General features: G+C 40.4%; 1 protein-coding gene across 1 annotated transcript in view; it reads left to right on the top strand.

The window, feature by feature from the left end:
* WNK1 (WNK lysine deficient protein kinase 1) overlaps nucleotides 1-16,271 on the top strand; it is a 100,797-nt gene that overhangs the window by 65,138 nt on the left and 19,388 nt on the right. Inside the window, exons 12-23 of the mRNA XM_010142042.1 lie at nucleotides 2,314-2,385; nucleotides 3,025-3,174; nucleotides 4,217-4,690; nucleotides 5,833-6,108; nucleotides 6,786-6,877; nucleotides 7,455-7,617; nucleotides 7,791-7,907; nucleotides 10,112-10,285; nucleotides 11,057-11,108; nucleotides 11,268-11,408; nucleotides 11,735-13,164; nucleotides 15,843-15,926. Of these exons, the coding sequence (XP_010140344.1) occupies nucleotides 2,314-2,385; nucleotides 3,025-3,174; nucleotides 4,217-4,690; nucleotides 5,833-6,108; nucleotides 6,786-6,877; nucleotides 7,455-7,617; nucleotides 7,791-7,907; nucleotides 10,112-10,285; nucleotides 11,057-11,108; nucleotides 11,268-11,408; nucleotides 11,735-13,164; nucleotides 15,843-15,926 (3,225 nt within the window). The remainder of the gene's footprint in view (nucleotides 1-2,313; nucleotides 2,386-3,024; nucleotides 3,175-4,216; nucleotides 4,691-5,832; nucleotides 6,109-6,785; nucleotides 6,878-7,454; nucleotides 7,618-7,790; nucleotides 7,908-10,111; nucleotides 10,286-11,056; nucleotides 11,109-11,267; nucleotides 11,409-11,734; nucleotides 13,165-15,842; nucleotides 15,927-16,271) is intronic.

Raw genomic sequence — 16,271 nt, 5'->3', positions numbered from 1 at the left:
CCACCAAGTCAGTAGTATACTAGGATCTCTTTAGCTTACCAGGTTAAAATGAAATCATAAGGGAACCACTTGGTCTGTGTTCAGCTTTGGCTGAAATATTGGTAGGGCTTTTGTGTTAAGGGTAACGAATGGTCAGTGTCCTTTGTGGGACTAGTTGCTCTTTTGGCAAGAGATAGTCAAGTACCAAATTGGCTTTTAAACAATGGGTTTAATGAAATGTATCTTCTTTCTAGTTTGAATTAGCAGTGATAGTAAAACTTGCTTTGTATTTTTGTTGCTGTTCCTTAGCCATTTAATGAGAATGTGTTATTTGAAATTGAACTTTTGTATGAATAATATTTGATTAAACACCAAAGTTAATTTGGTGATTGTCCAAAATGCAAGAACTTTTTCTAGGTTTGGGGGTAAGAAAGTGGGAAGAGAAGAATGGAAGGCGATGTATTATGTACATGGATTTCGAAATGTACTTGCAGGATCATTAAAGAAACTAAACAAGCAGAGTAGTAAATTAGTGGCACAAACAACTGTTGCTAGTAGGTATTGCTTCCTTAGAAGCCTAGAATATGGTGTCCTTTTAAAAAGCAAAATTGGACACCTGAAGCTTAATTTGGAGGTACGTGTTTTATCATGTTCTGTAGCATCTGCACTTGCAATAGTCCGTAATGCATTTGTACACTGTGACTAAGGTATATGTGTATATACATTGTCTGCACTTGTCTGAAATTTCTTAACTTTTTGTGAAAAACGAGGATTTACTTCAAGTAGACTCCTCCTACTCCTTCTGTTCTTGGAATTAGGGGCCCTGATATTGTAGTTATTGGAGTGTTAGCAACTTTGAGATTTGTGTGAAGGAACTGGAGGAGAATATTTTTGGGTTTTGTGGTAAGATCAAGATCAAAGTATTTAAGGCTTTCTGTATGGGTTAATAAAGGTGTTTTGCTGAAGCTGAAACAGCTTTAATCACTAGTTTAGTAGATAGTAATTTCTGTACTGAGGGTAACTTGCAGAGTGAAGCTGCTATACAAGAAGTTTGAAAATTATGTGGGGATTGTTTCTCCATAAACTACCTTTGTTAAACTTCAGAAAGTGAATTCTGATGGATGTAAAATACTTCTGGAAAACACAATAAGGGATCACGATTATTTTACAGAATTTAAGTTCTGGGTTCTTTAATTCATTAAAAGATCAGAATTTGAAGTACAAACTAGGTCAATGTGAACAGATGCTACAGCAGTGAGAGATAGCACACGTTTAGGTCCATCCAATAAGGGCCTCAAGCTTCTAAAATAGCAAAGAAAAAAATGGGTATTTTTCGTTGGCAGTCTGCTTTCCCCAAAGCGTCTATAATGAAAAAAGTATGTAATTTTAGTAAACTTGTTCCTAATCTCCTGCAAGCTGAATGATCACAGCATTAAGGAATTTTAGTACATATTTCTGATATGGTACATATGCACCAGGTATGTTTCTTACAAAGGCAGTTTGTCGAAGTGGTGCATGCTCAGAGAACTCATTTGGAGGTCTTTTTCTAGTTGTATTCCAGGAGCAATAAAGAAATATAGTTGTGACGACAAAAAAAGATATCCTAAGACCTGATAAAAAAATGACAGCCACAAAAATAGTAATGAAAATCCATTACATTTTCCTCTACATCTTCCATGTTCATTTGTATGCCACTCATCCATTTTTTTCGTTGCTTATTCAAAAATACCGTCTTGGCAAGACGTGAACCCCCATATTGTTCAATATCCAGTTCTTGGTAGCCTTTGAATGGTAGTTTTGAAATGATTTCTAGCTTGTGTTTTGACACGCCACTCAAAGGGAAGTCATGACATGTATGTGTACTAAGTGCTTTGTTATTGGTCTAGAATTCTGTATACTTTTTTAACAGGTAGTTTCATTTCCTTCTAGCCTCCTCCTATCCCCTCTACCTAACTGTGTTTAGAACACATGTAAAGGTAAAACTTAATGCCTCTATTTCCAGTTATCATTCCAAGGCATCCTACTCTTAAAGCATCGTCAGTGGAAGAAGCAGCTGGTAGGCTGATCTGTCTCGTGTTGAGGGGCACGTGGGTTGCAAAGACTTTCTGTATTGGTTGTTTTGTAATACTTAAAATGGAGTTCGGTACTCTTCCAGATTGTTCTGCTTTGTTCTGGTTTTCATAGTGGAATTTGGCCAAAAAGAACTGCTTGTCCAAAAGGGCAGCTAGAAACCTATTCCAACCAGATCATTCCGTACAGAAATCATTTCAACTGCTTGCTGCAGAAATCATGGGGATTTTAAGCTGATTCTCTGTCTTTTTCTTTTCTCCTCAGACACAGGCGCAAGGCCAGCCGGTCTCAAGCAGTGCATCGGTGCCATCCCAGCCTACCCAACATGTGCAGCAGGTAAGACCACAGTTCCTAAACCCGGGATTAAAGTACTTCTGATACTGGATTTTGATGACTTTTTAAGAGCAATTGACTATCTCTGCCCGTTCTTCCACCTATAGATTGGGACAAAAGGAAAGGAGTCTTCTGCTTCTCACCAGTCTAATGTGCTGTGAGATGAATTTCAGAGAGCCAGTGAAGTTAATTTTTTAGAATCATGTTAATAATGCTTGTTTTCATATATCTGTCTTCCCTAGCCTCCACCTGAGCTTACAGTGGTGGTCTCATTCAAGGGGAAGCAAGTCAGGATTTGCAAGTTAAACTGTTTAGACAGGCAGACTTCATTCTCATGATTTCTTCTAACTGGAAATACTGTCTTCTGCAACATCCTCTTCTCTTAACTGCCTTATCTCCCTTTATAGAATCTTCATTCTTGTTTTCACAGGTGAAATAATTCTGCGACAAGATTTGGTGTTGATAATGGAGTTGTATTAGTAATGCTAATAAGTAATTGTTAAAGTTTAATTGACTTAGTATATTGAGAAGAACCACTGATGTCACTTATTAGGGAGTAAAAAGTAGAGTTTAAATAGGATATATTTTAAAATATTCTGTAGAGGGGGAAAACCAGCTTATACCTCTTTTTTCCTACTATAGAATGCACAGCAACCAGCTTCTTCCCAACAGCCTGGACAATATCAGATGCAGCAGCCATCAGTTTCTGCTGGCGCCACTCCCCCGCAACCTGTCTCTCAAACTCAGACTTCACAGATTATGCCAATGCCTCAGGCAGCAGCTGGGACACAGGTAAACAAAATTTTTTCTAGCAAAGATCTTTTTTCCTTCACAGCTGGCAAATTAAACATGTTGCTGCTTTCACTTTCGTCACTTTTTCTAATGGTTCCAAAATGTTCATCCAGATAATAGTATACTTAGTGTACTACAACTGTCAGTTTTGTTGGAAAATGTGTTGGAAACCCTTTCTTTCACATGTGGCAGTTGTGGGTAATTTGAGGGAGGGTTAGCACTTTCATGCACAAAAATATTTAAATTGTCAAACGTATCCTGAGGCATATTGATGAATGTTGTATTATGAGTGGGTTTTCAGGAACTTCTTTGCTTCCCATGTGGAGTCTATCTTCTGCACTATTATGTGTGTAAAGCATGTTTGCTTATTTAGGTAGTGATCCATAAGGACTGCCGTCTCCACTCTGTGATCTTTCTTATTCAGCTCTTCTCCTTTACTCACTGGTCAAGAAGCTTCTGTTACTATTACTTAATTTTGGCTCATATATCTATCTTGAACATGTGAGCCTTGATTTTTGTTTTTAAATTATTTTGTTTCTTGTTCATCTAAACTGCCTTTCCAATTGCATTGTTCGCTGGCTTTAATTGACATATACCCTGCCATTCTCTGAATGCTGGCACAGTGGCTTTTCGTTCTCCATTGCTTTAGTCCCCGTATCCAAAGCTGACAGGTTTGTTGAAAGATTTGCTCTTCTTTCCTGTAAGAAGGCAGGCTTGGCTCTGGGGACAGAGTTGAGGGGAATTAGATTCTGTTTATGCACAAGTTAGTGCTTCAGGGCGTTCAAATGTTGTTCTTTCACCCTCTGCGGGTGTCTGTTTCAAGAGCCTTTTGAATTCCTCAAGGGAAGTGTTGTGAAGTGAGGGCCTTTGGGAACTCCAGCCAGCTTCCTAGCCACTATGCCAACTGTGCTCCCCACCCACTTTAACAGAGTGCTGTAACTTGAATAATTCTTTCTTTGACTAATGTGTAAAAACTCTGCTTTCTGCAACCCTGCTTTTTTAAAAAAAAAAAATCTATCTCTTATTTTCTTTACCTCCCCAGCTTCCTGTTTCCCAACCAGTGTCGATCATCCAAGGCGAGCCTCAATTACCTGTTGCAGCACCTTCTCTCCCTCAGCCTTCAGTTGCCCCATCAGTCCCCATTGGCTCTCATTTTCTACCTGTGGGACAGCCCTTGGCAACTTCCATGGTCCCCCAGTTCTCAGTTTCTCAGTTGCCTGTAGCAGCTCCTCATGTGTCAGTGGCTCAGCCAGGTTTCCAGTCACTGCCTATTTCCATGGCAGCTGGCATGAATCAACCATTGCTCACACTGGCAACGTCTGCTGCAGCAACTGCTGTTCCTGTAGGATCATCTGTTGTCCCTAGCCAGCTTCCCACACTGATGCAGCCTATAGCTCAGTTGCCCAGCCAGGTTCTGCCGCAGCTCCTGCAGCCGGCTGTCCAGTCCGTGGGATTGCCAGTCAGCATTGGACAAGCTGCTGAAGCTTCACTTCCTGCTGGAGATGCTCTTTATCAGGTATAGTTGCACGCCAGCAGAGCTCTTCTCCACATTTTTACCTGTTCCTCTAAAGTACCAGATCTGAATTGTGTGCCCTGTCCAACTCACTTCACACAAGAGAGCCATTAAGCCACAAAGATGAATTCTGTTGTGTGGTAAAGGACACCTCCTCCTCTCTAAGGAGGAGAGGAAAAAAAAAAAGTCCTTGGACACCCTGGTGCTTTGAGCTTTTCATGTTTGGTAAAGGAATTTGTCTAAAATGACAGAATCATAGTGCAGGGCTTTGTTCAACCACAGCGTGGAAGAGGACACCTATATATCGAAAAGATCTGTGAACTTGGGGAAAAAAGTCAGAAATTGTAACTGAGAAAAGGGGGTATGCATGTTCAAAAGGAAAGCAATGGCAGCACTTTAGACAATGTCAGTATTTCATTACAAGTCTGGTAAGGGTTGAGTATGGGAGAGAACAGGTATTTTCTAGAAATAAGTCAGCATGGGTCTTGAACATGATGTAAGTATGTGATGCTAATCATGAAATGCTAGACTGGTGGGCACAGACTGCTTCAGCTACTTTGTCACTTTTGCAGTGATTGCACAATCTGAAGAGTGACAAAAATGTCAGCTCAGCATATGATTGTTCTTCTAGAATAAAAACTGTATAAATGTAGAAATATCTGCACTGGGGTTGTAAGGAGTGCTTTAGAACAGAAACTGTGTGTAGGAAAGTTCCTTGGGTCCCAAGTCAGCTCGTCATGAGAGGACAGGAAGAACACAAAAATGTTTTTTCTGCTAGTCTCAAGAATCGGCAGTAGTTGCATAACATCTTCTGAGCAGTAGTTGTTCAGATCAAAAATTCTTCGAACTTGTTTCAAGTCTCAGGCCTTAAAATCTTAAGCCAAATAGGCAGCTGCAAGAGTTGGGAGATGAAGATTGTTTTGCCTAAGACTTGAAACTTTGAGTGGGAATTTGCTTGCGCAAACATGGTGACTCAGAAGCTGAGCTTTGGCCTTGAGCCGTCTGCCTCTCTGGAAAGATTTTGGGATTGCTTGAACAAGTACAGAAGGTTTGAAAATAACCCTGGAACTGATGTTTTGGTGTTTTTTCTTGTTTCCTAATTAGCTGCGACATTCACTAACTTGACTCCCTTATTTGTGTTACAGGGCTTCCCTTCTCGGTTGCCACCTCAGTACCCAGCGGACACGAATGTTGCACCTTCCTCTGCTGTGGCCTCTGTTAGCATTCCTTCTGCTGTCCTGTCCCCCCCTTTACCCACAGATGCAATGGCTCAGCCAGGCTATCTTCCTCCTGTTGTGCAGCCGTATGCGGAGCAGAATGTTTTAGTTCCCATGGCAGGAGGACAGGTACAAGTGCCCCAGCCTACAGTGAGTTTAGCACAACAGGCCTCATCTGCCTCCTCGCAGCAGGCAGTTTTAGAGGTAAATATGTTGAATGTTACATAACAATACACTTCAGGTGTTTGAATTATGCAACAATGTATGTATGTGGGGATCTGCTTCCTTCCATGATTGTCTTCAGTTGGAAATTAATATTTGAAATGACCTTTTTCTTATGCAGAATGTCATGCCAATGTGGGGACCTTGTTGCCATTGGCTGTTCTGTTGGGAAGTGAGTGTGCATCCTGCAGGCAAAAACCTGTTAACACTTCACTTCTTGCTGGTGCTGTAGAATGTTTTGGCTGTATCAAAGAAAAGCTGCAACTGATATAGCCTTTGAGGATCTATTGTTAGGCCTATTCCCTGCAGCATTAATTCTTACTAGGGGAGAATTTGAGTTGTTTTTGCATTCTGCATTGGCTTGCCCTTTTGCACATTCAGTTAGACTGGCTGCATGGCAAATTGTAGTGACACATAGCAGTAGAAAGGATGGCTGATTTCCTCTCTCCATCCCTCTCCAGATGATGATTTGCTTCACTGCAGTTTGCTCTAGAAACTTTTGTAAATTAGAGCTGTCTAGTTGTTAATTGTCTGAAGTTCTAAAAAGGTAGTGCTTTTAACTTTACAACGCATTTGGGAGGAAGCATTGAAGACCACTTGGGTAGTTGAAAAGGAATGGTGTTCCTTGGGGTGTTCTTGATGTAGGTTTCTATTCATAGGGTGTTCAGGGAGTCTCACAGACCACTCCTTCAGAGACTCTTCCAGCAACACAGCCTGCTCAGTCTACCCCTTTGGCTTCCTCTATGGATAGGTAAGCATTGTTTTCTTTGCACCAAACCAAATTTTAATTTCTTGTGTTAGATTACTCTTCCTTCATTGATCTTTAAGTATCTTTTTTTCACCAGGGGTATTTTTTTCACTGTGTTCTTGAGGATGTGAGGAAATAGACTTCCTAGAAGAAAAATAGGCTTATGAGAGGTGGAGTAAGTTTTGATCTACAGTAAGGTACAGAGGGAGTAAATAGGATTGCGTCTAGTGATTTAACTTCTCATTCTTTTTTGTCGGTCATGTCAAATATGTGTAAGGGGTGTTTTTCTATCCTTCTGGCACTTGAACAGAATTCAAACTCCAAATACCTTGAAAACATAGTCAGAAGATCTGTTTGTACAACTCGGCTTGCAAGAGATATGTAGCTAAGTAATTTCTATTAGAATTGCTCTTCAAGCAACCTTAAGTGTTGACAGGGCTCTTCTACCCTACACTGTGACTAACATGCGTCTACTGCTGTCCAGAAGAGACCACCACCTAGTAGGGTAAACTGCATTGTTGCAGTTATGGACTGCATGGATACAAATGTAAAGTTGTTGGTTTATTTTTCTTTGTTTTAGCGCGCATTCTGATGTTGCTTCAGGATTGAGTGATGGCAATGAGAATGTTCCAGCTTCTGGTGGAAGGCATGAAGGGAGAACTACTAAACGTCATATACGGAGGTCTGTCCGCAGTCGCTCTCGCCATGAGAAGACTGCTAGGCCAAAACTGAGAATTCTAAATGTGAGTATTTTTTATTTTAGTGACAGTTGGGTAGTGATGATGCCTTTTTTTGAGCTTCAAAAAAGTGTTTTTCCTTTGAGGAATGTCTGTCTTCTGCAGTCTTGTTCTGCAACCCACCTCCAAGTCTTAGATTCTCATGCTTTTGGTTTGAACTATTGTTTTCTTTGCTTCAGGTTTCAAATAAAGGTGATCGGGTAGTGGAATGCCAGCTAGAGACACACAATCGGAAAATGGTTACTTTCAAATTTGATTTGGATGGTGACAACCCTGAGGAAATAGCTTCAATTATGGTAAGACATATTTTAGATTTGAAGAATTGAATGCAGACTTAATTGCAATAGTGATATAAGCAGTATTTTCTCATTTGTGTTTCAGAATTGCTCTTCGTGTAGCATGGCATGTGCTCACCTTATTGTTACAGAGGCACAGCTAGAAACTCTGGGCACAGAGTGGTATACCAAATCGATGGCTAATATTGCATGCTCAGTTCACATGAAAATTTGTGTCAGTTTTTACCTTAGAGTTGCAGTTTTATCAAGTAGATCTGCTTTTGGGTTTCTTTGCAATCTAATTTTTTGAAAAACTGCAAACAACTTTCTAAAAGCACCAGATTAAACAAATTGTTTGCTTTTTAAAGAGCCAGCATTACTAGATCTTTAAAACTTACACTTAAGAAGCTTTGAGTGTTTTGCTTCTGTTTTCAACTGAAATGGCACGATTCTGCCCTTAAAGTAAGGAATGGGAATTACTTTCTGGTTTGTGAAAATCAGTGGTGACTGATGCTGTTTTTAACTTTCTCAAAGGAAAAAGCTCTCTTCATTCAATGTATAATGGTCAAACATAGAAAAGAATTTGTCCTGTAGAGACACATTCAAATGAGTACTGCGTAGCATGGAATAGAGAACCCCCCCTTTTAATTTCAGTGTGTATTTTTTAGGCTGGTGCAATCTGAATGAAACTGAGGTTGTTGTATTGTTACTGAAGTGAGGGGGGATAACAAAAAGCAGTATCTTCTTGGATACCTGTGCAGCATTCCTCTTTTAGCTTGGAGAGGTTGGCAGAGTAATAGGTGATGTGTGCTGAATTCATACCTGTCAAAAGGAACCAAATCAGTGACATGAGAGAAATTAGCTCTTTGCCACTAAGGGCTTTCTGAGAAAGAAACTGGTTCTTGGCTATGTGCGTGTATTGGCAGTGTAAAACAAGTCGATAACATGAAATCTAGTGTCAGGAAATACGGAGAGAATACACAGATGTCCTACTTCACCTCATACCTAAAGTGATCCTACAGAGGAATAGTAGAGCATGGTTGGCTTTAAAAAAAAGCACCAAACAAAACCAAAACTAACACAGGTACCCAAACAACAAAAAAAGGCAAATATTTGAAGATGAGTAGAAGCAAAACAAGTGAATTGCGCATCCAAAATGCAGTCACGTAGTTGAAAGTGTGCAACTCCATTTAGAGAACTGAAATGAACTTTGTGCTCATTGGTTTCTTGCTGAATATTGAGGAAACTTTCGATTGTAGGACTTTCTGATTTAATCAGGATACTGTTAGGCATACCCCATATAGGTATCTGTCATTGCTTGACTTAAAGCACTGGATGTTTCTTTAACTAGTTATATCAGCCTTTGCAATGCAGAATACTAAGCACATTATGCCTGCATGTCTTTTGTGAACCAACACCCCAGAAACTTCATGTAAAAGCAGTGTCTCAAACCTTATCTTTAAGGCAGTCTCTCTCTTTCCCAGCAGAGATGCTGTGGCTGACAGCTTTACTTCTGTTTCATAGACTAAGTTTCTGTCTCAGAGTTTTACTGTGCATTATTTCAGGAGACAGAACTCTCATGGGTCAGACCAAACTAAGAGTGTCGTTCTAAATGCCAAATATACTTGTTTAAGCTTGTTTCCTCCAATGTAAGCAACAGAATGTGTTCTCATAAAGCAGTACAATGTACTGAAACCAGGTAGGCTGAGGAATCTTCCTCTCCCAGTATTGGGAACATAATTAATACTTGCATTTACGTACTGCAGACAGACTTTGAGGTAGCGATATAGCAATGTTCAAGCTGCGTAACGTGGAAGTTCTATATGGCATTGAAAGAGAGAAGCACAGAACACATCTTGCAATACAGAGTTTTCAATTTGTTTATATTAGTTTCCTTTAAATTTGGCTCTTAATGTACGTTATATTAGATAGGAGGATCTGCAGTAAGATAAGGCTGTTAATTTTAAATTTCACTGTACAAAGTAAAGATCGAGGTGAAAATTTGAAGTGAAATTGAATGTTCCACAACAAAGAGAAAACCAGAGCAAATACTTCTGTGCTGGAGATAATTTTAGAAGCAATTGTTTTTCTCTAAGGTGTCACCATCTTGTGCATAAGAACAGTGAAGGAAGGACAAAGAGTAACACCAAAAGTAAACTACGGTTATTTAAGATATTGTTTTGAAATAATTCTTGGAAATTATTGTTGGTTTGTTCTCTTTACAGGTGCAGAATGAGTTTATTTTAGCAACTGAGAGAGACTCATTTGTAGAACAGGTACGAGAGATTATTGAGAAAGCAGATGAAATGCTAAGTGAGGACGTAAGTGGGGAGCCAGAAGGTGATCAGGGTTTGGAGAGTATGCAGACAAAAGATGATGGCTTCTTTCCAGGGTCACAGGTATGTAAAGGACAGATTGCCTTAGCTGTTTGTATTTTCCATTTTGGGTGGTGTGGTTTTGTGAGCAGAGCTAGCTAGAAACTAAGACTTTCTTTCATGAGAAATACCAAAGCTTAGTGATTAAATGAAAAGACAAACAGAGAAAGCTTCCTATCAGAGTGAGAGCCTAAAATTCATTTAGAAAGCTGAATAATGTAGACCTGCTTTTTAATGTGTTCTAACACTTCGGAAGCTGCTGAATGTTTTAACAGTCCACTAAACAGACAACCTTAATTGCTGAGGCTTCTTGGATGTGAGGTTTTTGTGAGGCGGAACACTAAACCCTTCAGCCCTGTTCTGGTTGCTAAACACTGAAAGCCCTCTATCCGGTGAGCTAAGAGATTGAATGGCTTGATTAGGAAACACAGGTTTTGAAACTGATTGCTGTGAATAAGAAGGGGTGCCATTTCCTAAATCTCTGCCTTATTTCTACCCAGAACTACTTTGAATTGTCCATTTATCTGTGGAATGTTCAAGGAAGTCAGGTGGACTGCCTGTTAACAGAAGAGTGTTTAGATCAATTTGTTACATTGACTGTCACAAAGCTGGGAAGCTCTAAAAGCAGTGTAGCTGACATTTATTTGGGCAGAATTCCACTAGTTTGGTGATGGTGCCTTGGGTCCGAGGTACTGCTTACCTTAAATGCCCACATTTTAGTAAGTTAGCATTTTAAGAACTATCTTGTGGGTTTCTTTTTCAGAATAGAACTTTAAATTTTATCTTACTTTACAGAAATTAGAGTTCAAACAGCCAGATCCTACATCTTCCATGCCACAAAGAACAGGTAAGTCTTGTGATTTTTTTCAACAGTTACCTTTTTCTGTTTCAGCAGATGGGTGCAGCCAGGTTTTTATTTTATATGATGGAGTGCACATTCCGTATTGTAGGTTATGTATTTAATTATAACTATGTATCACTAAACATCTGATTTCTTTCTGTTTAGGGGTTCCTTCTAGCTCCTTTACCCAGGTTGTCCATTCTGCAGGAAGACGGTTTATTGTCAGCCCTGTTCCCGAGAGTCGGTTAAAAGAGCAGGGCTTTTTCCCATCTGCTGGTCCTCGAGGAACAGAAACTCTGGATATAGGTAAGTTACTTAAACTCTTAGCCACTCTGGCTAAGATACGTTCATCAAAATTGTCAAGTTAGTTAACTAAACTGTTCCTAAAGACCTCCTAAAGTACTTGAAAGTACAGAACTGTCTGTGCTGGTAAGAAGTAATTAAAATTTGGTGATACTATGCAGGATTCTTGGGTGGGAGGAAAAGTGCTGATGGGGTGTCAGCCCTTGATTCTGTGTTTTAAGGTAATTTTTTTTCTTATGCTGGGAGGTAAATGGGATCTTGGTCTAGCAATAGATAGTGATACTCTAATGAACTTTTCCGGGTGGACTAAGACTTTTCTGTTCTTCCAGTTGCTGCTCCTCCACCACACGGTTCTGGAATGAATCTCTCTCACTCAGCATCATCACTGAGTTTGCAGCAAGCTTTCTCTGAGATGGGGCATACTCAAATGACAGAAGGACCTAGTACAGCTCCTCCAGTGTTCAATCAAACAATGCCACCATTTCCACCTGCACTTTCTACCATGGCGGGCAGTGGTGCACCTCCTGCATCTGTGGCTGCTTCTTCAATATCTGGTCCCTCTAGTACAGGTGTTTCTGTTCCTGGACCTGTTAATTTGCCTTCAGAAAGTGCAGCTGTTGGAGTTGCAACAAGTGCAAGTGTGCCAAGCTCTGTTTCTCCACCTCTAGCCTCACAATCTGGACAGCAATCAACTGGTGTTGCTTCCAGTGTGAGTGCTCCTGCTTCTTTCTCCTTTCCTACCACATCCCAGCCTGCTCAACCGGGAACTGGAGACATTTCCTCCAGTATCAGCACACCATCGTCTTTGGCACTGCCATCTACCCAGGTTCCTGGTGTCACTGGCCTTGGTGGTGTTGTTGCACCAGCTGTGACATCTCAGTCTGCTCCCCAGATTGTAAGTAGTATGGCAGCACCACAGACATCTGTTGCCATGTCTCTGGCTCAGAATGTGACTTTGCAGCTTCCTCAACTTAGCAGCAGTGGTTCTGTCTCCAGTCTGGCAGAAGCAACAGTTGTAAGTGCTCCACATTCACTATCTGAGAGTGGGCAGTCTATGGATAAACCACAGCTCAGCAGTGCAGCTGGCTTATCTCTTCCAATCTCTGCACCTTTGTCATCTTCAGTAGCAACGACTATATGTGGTTCAGTCACTCAGCCAGTGATACATCCCTTACTTGTCCCACCAGGAATTACATCAACATCCATCCTGCCCCAGATTCCAGGTTCAACACCCGTGTTGCCCCAGGTTCCCTTACCTGGTGTCTTACCACAACCAGTCACTAATTTGCCTGCAGTACAGCAAACTTTGATACATAGCCAGCCTCAACCAGCTCCGTTACCCAATCAGCCTCATATTCACTGTCTGGAGGCTGATACTGATGCTCAGTCTAAAGCTCCTGGTATTGATGACATAAAGACCCTGGAAGAAAAGCTGCGGTCTCTCTTCAGTGAACATGGTAACGTGGGAACAATGCATCCATCAGTATCTCTGGAGACATCACTGGTAATGGAAACTACAGTTATTCCTGGGATACCAACTACTGTGGTTGCACCAACTAAACCCCTGACATCCGTTAGCACTTGTATACCTCCGAGCAGTTTGCCTCTTGGACCAACCGGCTTGCCAGTGCTGACACCAGTTGCCACTCCTGGGCAAGTGATCACCCCAGTCAGCTATATTTCGGCATCAAGCAGCATTGCAACAGCAGTAGTGAAACCCGGGACCTCTCCTTCAAAACCCCCTCTCAGCAGGGTACCGGTAAGAAATGCAACATTTGTGTGAATATTCAAGTATTGTAGAAAATGGCCTGCTTGAGCAGATTCCCTTTCATAAGCAAAATATTTATTCAGGCAGAGCTGTCTTTGTTTGTTATAATATTGGAAGTTTTATGCTCTGGCTGTTATGTGTCCCAAGAAGCGTTTTGTTTTTGTTTGTATTGGGGGGTGGGGGGTATGGGGGGAAGGTCCAATTCTGTATTGTGTGTTTGAGACCTCTCTAGTGTTGCTGTCAATTTTTCCTATTCCTAAACTACTAAGAGTGAAGCAACTGTGGTTTGTTGGTTTTGTATTTTTTGTTGTTGTTTTTTTCTTTCAAATAGAATATGGAAGGCTTACTTTAAATAGCATGTACGTGATCACTAGAATGAGATGGAGTGGTCGTATGTTTCACAAAGTAGTCAGGATAGCTTAGCGTTGCTTCTTACTAACCTGTTCCTTGAAGACAAGGGTGAACCTGACTGAAAGTTCTTTAAAGTCCTCTGCTGCTTATGTGGATACTCTTTTCCATTTCAGATGTTTGATTTGTGAAAGCAGAATTCTGAGAAGTTTAAAAGATATCTGGATATCTGAAAACAAACTTGTTTGTTTGTTTCCTGAATTGTACTCTTCAACCAAACACTCTCTAATAAAGAGATAGTCATGACCTGTAGTAACAACTTGAGACACGGTGTGGACGTTGTTACCTGCTTGCTAACCAGACATACCAATATGTGAAATTAGACTACCTAACTTCTGTTAAATAATTCCCCTTTGGGAGACAGTGCATTTCAATATTATAAACTATTGGTAGCCCTTTCCTTTTCAAAGTTAAATTGAAATAGACTGAAGAAACTTTCAGGTGTTTAACAGGCCAAAACCATCAATAGTGACTTGTTTTTGTTTCTGTAATGTGTTTTTCCACTCACCAAGGCTTTGTGTTGGTTGTCTTTGACCAGCCTCGCTGTTAACCATTTTCAGGCCATTCCAATTGAGCTAATGTTCCTAGCATCTCCATTCGTTAGTAGTCTTTCCCTTGTACTTTGTATTCAAACAAAGTAGAAAATTTCTGATGTGGAGGAGCAGGAATATGTGGTAGTGAAGTTGGGAAGGCAATCTAGAGACAGAGGCATTCATTTATATTGAAGTGAAGTTGACAATTAGAAAAAAGATTTGAAAATAATGAAAACTAAGATTCAAGAACAGTTGGAGCAGTTAGAAATGTGCTAATTGCAAACTTGTAATTACAAAGGCTTGGGTTAAAATGTAATAAGTGTTTATGGGTTTTGATTGTCAGTTGTGAAAAAACTCCTGAAGTTTTCACTTAGAAATTAGTTTGGCTTTTTTCTTCAAAGCTTATTTTTAGTTTCACTTTGTGTTGTGTTTGAGCTTTAAGGACCTTACTGCTTTAGTTTTCTGGAATATCCTAAATTCTGTAATTTATTTTGTTTATGGCCAGCCTGTTAGCCTAGACAGTTACATGTGTTTTGACTTGTTTTATGCATTTATTTAAAGTGTGTTTTGCCTCTTATTTATAAACTAAATTATTAACTTATCACAGCTTCAAAAAAATCATCCTGCCTCAGAACAGGTAGTGTCTGCGTGTGTTTCCGACTGCACAAAAAAGCTGTGGTAATGCAACTTGGTGTGGCTCCTGCTTGAAACGTTTTTGGGAGGAGAGATAACTATGGAGCGTATCTTCACTGTGAAGTTTTTGCTACAATCTCAACCATTAGTTAAGCTGTGGTAACATGACTGCAAGTTAGAACTGGTTCTACTTGTTGAGGACTGGAATAGGCTTTGGGCCAGTTACTCATCTCCCACAGTGCTTGCTGTCAAACAAGGGAAGCCAGCTGACCAATGCTATTGTGTTTCTCAAACTTCAAAGTCATGGTCAAGCCTCAAGATTACAGCTGAGAATAAGAATTGCAAACTGCGCAATGGATCGCTTAATTCCTAGAACTTCTCACTTCCCTAACAATGGAAATAACTAACTAGAATGTGCTATCTGACTAGGTGGGGAGGCTTTGATGCCACCTTCTAACCTTCCAAGTCTCTCTAACCTCTTCCATATAACCTGGATGATTTCTCCCTCCAGTTGCATGGCCTAGTCATCTTTCATGGGTCGTCAACACCCTTCAGGTTCAAAAAAAGTGATGGATCTAGAGACTGTTATGAGAGGTCTATAAATCTGCTTCTCAACAAGTGGAGACATCTTCAGGAATTCTCAAGTCATGTTGCTTGGATCAATTTGCCAGAAGCAGGGAGCTTGATGTTGCTAGTGGGCAGTTAACATAGATCTGTTGTAAGGAGATTGAGTGCATTCTTGTACCCTTTTATAAAGTAAGCTTCCTGGAGACTTAATTGCATTTTGGAAGAATATTGTAGCATTTCTTGCGAACTTGAAAGTAACATCTCTACTTTGCTCCTTGACACAGCAGCTTAGTTAAACTAGAAATTCTGGCTGGTCAAAGATTAAATAAAACAAAACCAAACAAATAACTTCCCCCAACATTGCTGCAAAAATCCCTGAAGAGTCTATACTAACTCTACAGGAAGGAAGTCTCTATGGAATAAAATGTTGAGGCTTCTGTTATATGACGTGACTGACTGTAGCTTGGTGTCTGATCCTTCTGCTGTTCTGTGTCTGATGGAATCGCGTTTCCTCTTCGTTATCCATAGGTGCTACCAGTAGGTTCTGAACTTCCGGCTGGCACTCCATCCAGTGAGCCACTGCCACCTTTTCCAGGACCTTCACTAACTCAGGTGCTACATGACTTAGCAGATTTTATCTGCTTCTTTTCCTTTCCAAGAGCATGTTTTGATTAAACTCTCCATTGCATGTTATTAATGTCTTTTTTCTTTCCTTTTGACTGAGTAACCCCTTTTGTGTTAAGTGTAGCAAACAGAGTACTAGATATGTCACTTGCCTTTGGAATGCCGTACCTGGTGTTGAAGAACAGGAACAATTGATCAGGCTTGGGGTTTTAGTGTATTAACCTGAGCTTTAGAGGGTTTTTGTTTTTAAAAAACATAACACAGGTGAGCGTGTGCATAAAACTCAAACCTGTTTTCTTCTTGAAAGGGTATAGTAGCAAAATAATAGCACTG

The sequence above is a fragment of the Buceros rhinoceros genome, unplaced genomic scaffold, assembly GCF_000710305.1.
Source record: "Buceros rhinoceros silvestris isolate BGI_N320 unplaced genomic scaffold, ASM71030v1 scaffold20948, whole genome shotgun sequence".
In the NCBI taxonomy this organism is placed as follows: domain Eukaryota; kingdom Metazoa; phylum Chordata; class Aves; order Bucerotiformes; family Bucerotidae; genus Buceros; species Buceros rhinoceros.
The sequence above is the reverse complement of the archived record's forward strand: the minus strand, read 5'-3'. Positions and strand labels throughout refer to the sequence as shown.